Source organism: Oncorhynchus mykiss, chromosome 5, assembly GCF_013265735.2.
Source record: "Oncorhynchus mykiss isolate Arlee chromosome 5, USDA_OmykA_1.1, whole genome shotgun sequence".
NCBI lineage: Eukaryota > Metazoa > Chordata > Actinopteri > Salmoniformes > Salmonidae > Oncorhynchus > Oncorhynchus mykiss.
Window position 1 is genome coordinate 75,945,809 of NC_048569.1, and position 10,305 is coordinate 75,956,113.

Below are 10,305 nucleotides of genomic sequence, written 5' to 3' on the forward strand. Positions count from 1 at the left end.
TCTGTGGACCTCAAGATGTCGTTCTATGAAGGCCTGGACAGTCATCTGCCCAAGCTCCTTGAATTCTACAGGACCAAGAAAAGTGGAGGTACTGCTAAAACACTTGATGGGCAGTCTTGACAAAGAAGTTGGATTATATTTATGGAAACAAAAGTATTCTGTACAGTCCTGTATGTACTTTTGTGTACATTGATAATATGGATAACTTTTTTTCAATACGTCTTAATATGGATGATGACACCTTAACATTGTGTTATTTACAACCACTTTGATAACAATGGTGTAAATTGTGCTTTTTTGTCAGTTCCATTCAGAGGGAGGCTGTGCTGCGAGGCCTTCCTTGATTCATGAGAGAGGACCCTATCCATTTCTTGAAGATGTGAGGTATATAACAATACACTACAACACAACGTTATTATTTCAACCTTCATTCACAACAGATATTTTTCAGAGCTGATCTAATTACACCGGAGATATCCCTGAGCAGCTGTTTAGAGAAAATGACCCTGGAAGTTTTTGGGTTCTGTTTATAGAGCAGCGCCGTTTGCTTTCTGAATGTCACAGAACTCAATAATAACAGTTTATTCATCCCTGGTAGTTATCTAAACTAGCTTGCTAACGTGACTACTTTGTGTGAAGCGGAAGTTTGTTTATTGAGATGATACCAGTGAGGTCAAATTCAAGTTTCATCAACAACAAAAATCCATATTTGTTTCTGATACCCCCAGGTGTTCTAAATGGGGAATCAAATAGTAAAAACATGAACCATCAAGCCATCTTAAACAATTATGTTAGGGGGGGTGAACATCCATAAGCTATACAACTGATAATATCTTCAAATAAAACAGTGGTTGGGTAAGTTTTGAAATGTACTTGTAATGTGTATTTTTTCAAGCCCCCCCCCCCCCAAAAAAACCCAGTTTTACATACATTTCTAATGGTGTTATAAATATGCTTTCATCAAGTGCTCCAGAGATGTTCATCATGAAGGGATACCCTTTTGCTGGCTTTGAAGTGGAGGGAAGGAGCATGCATGAGTTGACTCTCCACATGTTATGCTCCTATAAAGGAGTCTATGGATTTGCTTCCGTAACATTTTATTCCCTATCCACTTGTACACTGCATTAAACTATTGTAAGTTATAGCCTACCACAGGGTTCGCCAATTCTATTCCTAGAGAGCTTCTGTGCAGGTTCTCTCCAGCCCATCACTAACACACATTTGAAGAATCATGCACAGGAAGTTGCTTTCCCAATATCAGAGGCCCTTGGCCTACTGTTAACGATGCGTTTTATATCTGACAGATAGACGCAAATGAATACTAGATAATTACATAATATTCTTATTTTATAATTTGAGGCCCATAATCTAACTGGAAATGTTTGAACGATCTGATCCTGTACATTAACTTGAATCTTAACACATACATACATACATACATACATACATACATACATATTTTCAATTAAAGTAGGGGGTTTCAGATGTAAATTAACTAGCCAATATTATACAATTACATTGTAAATATGGTAATTTAATAAAATTACTTGTTTTACTGTAATTTTAGCCTGCCAAAGCAGGACATTTTAATTAACCATTTCTGTCATTCTTACTCTTCATGTAAATGTCTGTCATTTTAAGATTCTCACACGTCAATTGAATTACATTTTTCTTTAACTGTTAATGTTTGGCACCCTGTGGTGCCATGCTTTTGACAGTTACTATATTGTCCTGTAATTTATAGATATGGCCCATAAATTTACAGGGCAATATTGTAAATATACATTAAAAAAACGTTAACCGTAAAATTACAGAAAAATTTCAGATTGAAAAGCCATGTGAAAATCTTGAAATTAGACATTAACAGATTCACTGCTTTGGCAGGCAAATTACAGTAAAGGAGTAATTTCTGAATAAACTACTGTATAAAAATGTACTTAATTTACTTCTGAAACCCCTAATTTGATTGCTTTTTCAAAATATACATTTTCAATCTTATGAAATGACTACTGTAAATATTCAGATTTACCCCAAAATGTGACTGTATTTTTACAAAATGGTCAAGTTGATTTACAGCTTAAGACTTAACACATACTTTAAATCAGAAATTACTGTTAAGATGAAGACTGATTTTACTGTTACTGTTAAGACTGTTAAGACTGAAACATATTTTAGAAAATGTTCCAAATAGCCAATTAAGGGTACATTACTGTATATTTACAGTTTAACAGTAAAACTAAAAAAAGTTCTGACAGTGTTTTTATGCAATTACTGTAAACATACATTAATGTACCCCTAAAATGGTCTATTTGGAACATTTCTACAATAGGTTTCAGTCATCTTAACACACTTTAAATCAGATGTTTTTTTACTGTAATTTTTGCCTGCTAAAGCAGAGAATGTTAATTAACAGTTTGTCACTTAAATGTAAATGTCTGTAATTTTAAGATTTTCAAATGTCATTTGAATCTACAAACATGTTCTGTCATTGTACAGCTAATGTTTGGCACCCCTGTTGACTTAAAAAAAAAAATTAAATAACAGTGCACAGCTTCTACTGTACAGGCTGTGCTCTTTTACAAGTTGAAGTCTTACATTGTGCGTTTCTCTCTCTCAGGGATTAATCTAATGTGACATTGATCCCTCTGAATGTTCAATGTGCACGCCCCATCAGCAACAGAGGAATAGTTTTGAATTTTTAGAACCAGGAAGAAATATCCTTTTGATTGCAACGACCTCAGTCACCATACATGACGTTGAAGTAAACAGCCCCTATGCCAGCTTCAAGTCAATAGCCAGCTTCACGTTCAAAGGAGCACAGATCAACTTTCCTAATTGAGCTGCTTAATTTGTGTGATAGAGAGCAAGAGACAGCAAGCAAGAGAAAAGTGAGATGGAGAACAGCTATGATTCTCTCTGAATAAGGATCCCAATCGTGAACATGCCACCAACACCACCAAAAAGGATCAAACACTCACCAGAGAATGATTTACTTGGTATGGTTCACGTAAACAATGTGATATGGATTCAGCATCATGGATTTAGGATAGAATTGCATGTAATAGTCACTGTGGCGTATCGCTATATCTCCAGGATGAGGAGCTAATTTTCATCACACAACAGGGTCATTAAGGTATTACCCACTCCCTAGTCCCGATCCCAGCTATAAGTCTTTAGCCTGGGCCACAAAATGAGGCTACTGTCACATAATGGAGGGAGCCTAACATATGTGGATTTAGTACCTGGCCTCTCTCCTTACCAGAGGCAGGTGTGAATGTAGTCACCTTCACTGTAAACAGCCATCATATGGCCTGGTTTATAATCTATGGTGTTTGGCAGAGCGGGGTGGAGCTACACACCATGTTCACTGTCGATCCTCATTGGGTCTCTATTGTCACAACAAAGCAGACGAGCCAGAATCTCACACTCTGCGCAAGGACACATTACTGTAGCAGTGCCTGGAATATTTCACACATAGTCCATTCGGAAAGTATTCAGACCCCTTGACTTTTTCCACATTTTGGTACGTTATAGCCTTATTTGAAAAAAGAAAACCCTCAAGCTACACAATACCCCATAATGAAATTTTACAACATTTACATGAAATATTACATTTACATAAGTAAAGACCCTTTACTCAGTACTTTGTTGAAATACCTTAGGCAGTGATTCAGCCTAGAGTCTTCTTGGGTATGATGCTACAAGATTGGCACACCTGTATTTGGGGAGTTTCTCCCATTTTTCTCTGCAGAACCTCTCAAGCTCTGTTAGGTTGGATGGGGAGCGGAGCGTCGCTGCACAGCTATCGTCACATCTCTCCAGAGATGTTTGATCAGGTTCAAGCCACTCCTGCGTTGTCTTGGCTGTGTGCTTAGAGGCATCATTCTATTGGAAGGTGAACCTTCACCCCAGTCTGAGGTCCTGAGCAGGTTTTTATCAAGAACCTCTCTGCATTTTGCGCCGTTCATCTTTCCCTATCCTGACTAGTCTCCTGCCACTGAAAAACATCCCCGCAGCATGATGCTGCCAACAACATGCTTCACTGTAGGGATGGTGCCAGGTTTCCTCCAGACGTGGCGCTTGGCATTCAGGCCAAATAGTTCAATCTTGGTTTCATCAGACCAGAGAATCTTGGTCTGAGAGTCCTTTAGGTGCCTTTTGGCAAACTCCAAGTGGGCTGTCATGTGCCTTTTACAGAGGACTGGCTTCCGTCTGGACACTTTACCTTAAAAAGTGCTGTTTGGTGGAGTGCTGCAGAGATGGTTGTCCTTCTGGAAGGTTCTCCCATCTCCACAGAGGAACTCTGGTGTTCAGTCATCTCCCTGACCAAGGCCCTTCTCCCCTGATTACTCATTTTGGCCAGGTGGCCAGCTCTAAGAAGAGTCTTGGTGGCTCCAAACTTCCATTTAAGAAGAATGGACACCACTGTGTCCTTGGAGACATTCAATGCTGCAGAAATGTTTTGGTACCCTTCCCCAGATCTGTGCCTCGAAATATTCCTGTCTTGGAGAGCTACAGACAATTCCTTCGACCTCAGCTTGGTTTTTGCTCTGACATGCACTGTTAACTGTGGGACCTTATATAGACAGGAGTGTGCCTTTCCAAATCATGTCCAATCAATTGAATTTACCATAGGTGGACTCCAATCAAGCTGTATAAATATCTCAAGGATGATCAATGGAAAAATGAGTCACCTGAGCTCAAAAGGGTCTGAATACAAATGTTAATTTTTTTTCTAAATTTGTAAACATTTTGAAAAATCTGTTTTTGCTTTGTCATTGTGGGGTATTGTGTGTAGATTGATGAGGAACAAAAAATGATTCCACCCATTTGAGAATAAGGCTGTAACGCAATACAATGTGGAAAAAGTCAAAGGGTCTGAATATTTAAATATGAGCCAGTTTGCTACAGGTGGAAAATAATCCAGAAGCAACATGAAACGTAAATGATGTGGATTCGAAATTAATATATTTTTTTGTAGGGTTGATAAATGTTTTGTTAGTGCAAATCAAGTCTGACATTTTTAAGTGGAAATTACAAACTTTAGAAGCCTTTTTAAACCTTGAATACACTACAAGTTTGCATTTCTCAGCAACAAAGAGTGATCAAATGAAGATCATACATCTGTATAGCTTACTCACACACACGCAAGACTGTGCACATAAGCACACACAGCCATCAACACTCCTCACCTCTTCACTCGGCTGCCCCTGAGAGTTCTGTCACCACCGACACACAGCATAGGCTCTGGAACAGACGTTACCATGGACCTCTGCTACACACACACAGTCGCTATGGCAGAGGTGACACCACGGACCTCTGCCCCATATAACTCCCCCATCACACACACACACTTGTCAGGAACCATAAGCCCTGTGCTCTACGAGCTCCTCGTCACGACTACCCGAGCTACAGGGACACGCTACTGTAACTGTCCTGAGGCATCACTCAACCTTTGGCTGGGGGAGAAAAGAGGTTATGCTGAGTCTATATCTTAACCATTTGAAGCTGTTTATGTTCTATGTAACTGGAAAATGGATTTGTGTGGCTATGTTTTGTGATTTTTAGGAGACGGGAAATTATTTCCCTCTTGGAGGACTATTCTATAGGCAATGAGAACTGTCTGTTGCCTTACGATGGCTCTGAAAATAAACCAGCGGCATGCAGAGTTACAGATACCAGCCATTGAACGACCCTATTGTATGATTCAATCTTGTAGGCGTTAATCAAGATGCCTCTCCAGAACAAACATGTTTTTGTCGGTGGCGAACCGTGGCTATTGGACCTAGGCCTATTGGACCTAGACCTAGGCCTATTCCAAAACATTGTATCAAACTCAAAAATCGAGACAAATTAAAAAAGAGTCATAACGTCACTATATGCACCCAACATTATATATAGCTCTAATGCAGATGAAGCAATGCTTTTGATGACATCATGAATTAATCAAACAGGGCTGCAACTTGCACAGAGACATAACAGTACCAGCACAGAATAATGCAACCCGCAACAGCCACACTGCGCACCCAATTTATGGTAGCCAAAATTTGATTGGTTGATTCCACTGTCAATCCAGAATTCTGCTCTAATGCAGTTGAATGGCAAGGGTATTGAGGGATTTGTTTATCTGGCAAGGGTTACCCTGGTGGGAGGAGTTTAAACCGGATGAAAAGTGATTGCACTCGTTTTGGATCCGGGCTGCCTCCAGGGTGTGAGCCAGGTGCCTTGCTCTGGCCGACAGCAAAGTCAGCTCAAAACAAATGTGACGTAATTAAGCATGTATGATGAGTAGGATTCTGTGTTTTCACATGAAAAGTGATTGCTTTGATGAAAATGCTTTACATGCGTTGCCAATGAAAACGAGTTTGAAAATTTGAAAATTTATTTTTATGGCACAACATAACAGCTCAAAATAACTATCGCTTGCACAGGAGAAGGGAGAGCTTATCTTACATATCACAGTCCTTAATAAGGGATCACATTGACTGAGGTGTTGAAATTCTAAGAGACTATTGCCCTTTCTCTTCCAGAGTCAGCAGGTGTAGCTCTGTGCTGAGAGTCACCAGCAGGGGGGAGTAAGGCACAGAGAGAGAGAAAGAGAGAGAGAGCTAACACTTTCACAGTCCTCTTGACTCCCTTTCCCTGGTCCTGACTGAACAGGTCACTGGAGCACTGAGAGAGCGAGAGAGAGAGCAGCGTTACATTCCCCATCTGTGCCTGGCCGTGTCACCTCAGCCGGCAGCCAAACGCCACTGTGTGTCAGTCAGGACCCTTTAGCTGGTATCATCCACTATGCTGTTCCAGCAATCCCATGCCGACAACATCACACAAACACACCAGGGACACACATGCAAAAATCACACACACGCCTTGCACGAAAATGGAAAAATCACAATAAACACAATAGGTATGGACAGGTGACAAAGACAGCACTCACTACAGCAAACAACCCCCAGTATTCATCCACCTGACCTTGCCAGCAGTCAGTGCAGTCTATGTTATTGATGAAGAACACTGGTTGTGAGCTGCGATATATGCGGCCACTCTGCCAGACTTTGCAAACTGCCTCGTCCTTCCTGTTCTTTTGAAACTAGAAATGCCAGCTGTCAGGCTAAACCCCTCTGCTTCGCAACACACACTCACTGGCAATCTCACCTGTATCAATGTCACCTGTACAGGTATCTCTAAACCATAATGTTGATCTTACTCTGAACCTTGCTACTCAACAAACTTTCAATGATCTCAACAGTCTCGCTAAACCCTGCAGCCATCTTTACTTAAGCCATGCAGACAGACTCACCTGTATATCTTGTACTTGGTGGTGAATCCTTGCTGGTAGCGCTCCGTAAAGTCAGAAAACTCCTGGGAGTGATGAAAGGGCCCTTTGTCAGACAGGAGCCAGGCGAAGGGCCCCGTGGCGTCGCTGGAGCCCCCTGCCTCTGCAGACGCCCCAGCTCCTGCCCCGGCCCTGCTGGCTGCCGACCCTACCACCCAGCACTGTAGGAGGCTTAGAACTGTACACTCCCATAGAACCATCAGAGCCACCCGTCTAACAGTGATACACCAGCCGCTCATGCTTCCCCCGCACCCGACGACTCCTCATTCTCCCCAAACTTCTCTCCCCTTGTCCTGAACGATAAGAGGGAGAAAGACAGGATGGTTATATGTTAGAGAAGGGGATGAGTGTGTGAGTTTTGTAATGAGAGTAATAACCAGAGGCTAACATGTCACCACAGTGTGTGTGTGTGTGTGAGATACTGTGCTTGTGTCATCACAGTGAAATACTTGTCATTTCTTGACCTTCCATTAGCTAGGCAACCTGACTATTTTTCAATAAGTCTTTTTCAAAAAAAGATTATCCTGAATTAACACTATGCGATTTAAATACTATAATGTAGTGTGTATTGTACATAATGTATACGTTTTCCAATCAATAAACAACCAAATTAATATGATAATGTAAATAGTATTTTAAAACACAGGGGTCAAACTGTCTACAATTAATAGGCTATTTTATTTTTACACATTCGTGGTAGAACATAGTAGAAAATCATTTTACCTGATTCTGCGAACGGTGTGGTACAAAGCTTATCGGTGAAGTTATTGTTACAATTTCGCCCCAGCGGATCTTCTGAGTGGACCGCAAAGTTGTGATCAGCCCAATGCATGAGAGAACTCGCATGGGATCGAGACCCAACTGGATAAACCTCCGTTTACCGGGTCAGACGATCATACGCTATAAATCACGGCCACGGGAAGTAAAAAAATAGTGACTGAGCGACATCCACCTGAATGGCTGGAGCTCCCTTTTACCGCATCATACCTCCAGTGGGTCGGCTACACTCGATTATGTAAAATCCAAAGGAAGGAGAAGGCAACAGCGCACCGGACAGAGACGAACAAGGGCGCGCTGCTCATTCAGCTGGAGGAAAATCAATTGCCACCTTCCAGGTGAATTTTCTGTTGTTTTTTTCCGAGGGAAAATAAGTTGTTTATGATGTTCCTCAGAAGAAAAAACACAATGCATAAATAGGTGCTTGCTTTCCTCTCAACGCCAAAAAATTCCTCTTTTCTAACTGAGACGCACTTGGAGCACTGCGCACTCGAGTGCGATGCTCTCTTGTACTCCAGTCAGTGTGGTGGCATGTATCAGAATGATATTCGCTGGTTTGCTCTCGAGCACGGTTAAAATGTCAAATGTATTCCCAAACCGAGCCCACCCCACTCCCCATTGGCTGAATGGAGATAAGAGAGGCAGGGTTTAGGTCTGGCTGTATAATGGCACGGATGGTCAAGAAATTACCTAGAGTTTAGGCTCTTCACTTCTGTCAGAATAAATCAGGGGCCATTTGTCGAATACAAATATTTGAGAGGCACAACATCTGACTATAGGCTACACATCTTATATATCGGCTAAATGTTTGTCGTAGGTTATTGGGCTGTGCTGATTGTAATGTTGTCTCAGCACTTGAAAGCTTGAAAGACACCATTCGTTAAATATACAAAAGATGTGGAGTTTCAGATCCAAGTTGAAGGGAGGAAAATACCTTGCAGGACAAAAATATAACATAACAAAACACCAATTTGGTTCGGGCCATTAAAGTTACATGACAAAAATTGACGAATATATATATTTTTTAAATGTATTCATTTAACAGACGTTCTTATACAGAGCAGTTTACAGTAGTTAGTGCATTCAGTAGTGAGGGCTTCCAAGACGGTCTTGTGATCTGTGGTGACTTGTGAGACAGGTGTCGTTTCCGGTCACAACTTGTAGACTTGTTTATGTGCTGCTGTGAAGTTTGTTGCTAACCTTACTTTGCTACCTGCCAACTTTACGATTGTTTTACTTTTTAATTACCATTTTTTATATATATATTTTTCCCTGGCTCAACTTTTTTCATTCAACTTCTTCACCCCAGACACTTTATCTGGACGTGGTTCGTCAGGACCTCCACCAGCCGATGCGAAGTAGTAACATTAACATTATGCCTTCTAATTGCAGTCGTTGTACTCATAATATACAGGAGAACGATCACTTTATGGCGAGGATAGCTGTGCTGCAAGCCCAGTTTCAGACGCAATCGTTAGGCAAGGGTAATTTAAGTGTAGGAAATGATGAAACAGCCTCTGTGCCACGAATAAGTACAGATAGTAGTATAAATCGCCTCGCACATTCCCCACAGCCGGACAATTTTATCATGGCTTCTGGAAGGAAATGCTGTAGGAATGCTCAACCAGTGTCGCTCATTCAGCCGACAGAAACTTTCAACCGGTTCTCCCCATTAAGCAACGGGTCGGAGTCAGAGGCTGAGCCTTCTCTGGTCTCTTCTCCTCCCGTTACGGGGCCTGAGACACCGAAGCCTCCCACCATTAGCTCTGACAAACTGAAAACCCTAGTCATTGGCGACTCCATTACCTGCAGTATTACACTTAAAACAAATCATCCAGCGATCATACACTGTTTACCAGGGGGCAGGGCTGCCGACGTTAAGGCTAATCTGAAGATGGTGCTGGTTAAAGCTAAAACTGGCGAGTGTAGAGAGTATAGGGATATTGTTATCCACGTCAGCACCAACGATGTTAGGATGAAACAGTCAAAGGTCAACAAGCGCAACATAGCTTCAGCGTGTAAATCAGCTAGAAAGATGTGTCGGCATCGAGTAATTGTCTCTGGCCCCCTCCCAGTTAGGAGGAGTGATGAGCTCTACAGCAGAGTCTCACAATTCAATCGCTGGTTGAAAACTGTTTTATGCCCCTCCCAAAAGATAGAATTTGTAGATAATTGGTCCTCTTTCTTGGACT

General features: G+C 41.5%; 1 protein-coding gene across 1 annotated transcript in view; it reads right to left on the reverse strand.

Annotated features, from left to right (window-relative positions):
- The window catches only part of LOC110524582 (BMP/retinoic acid-inducible neural-specific protein 3), a 72,261-nt gene extending 63,580 nt beyond the window's left edge, over window positions 1-8,681 (reverse strand). The window contains exons 1-2 of the mRNA XM_021604383.2: window positions 8,060-8,681; window positions 7,301-7,629 (exon numbers count right to left, since the gene is read on the reverse strand). Coding sequence (XP_021460058.1) covers window positions 7,301-7,575 — 275 coding nt within the window. The 5' untranslated portion in view covers window positions 7,576-7,629; window positions 8,060-8,681. The remainder of the gene's footprint in view (window positions 1-7,300; window positions 7,630-8,059) is intronic.
- Between the last annotated feature and the right edge of the window lie 1,624 nt (window positions 8,682-10,305).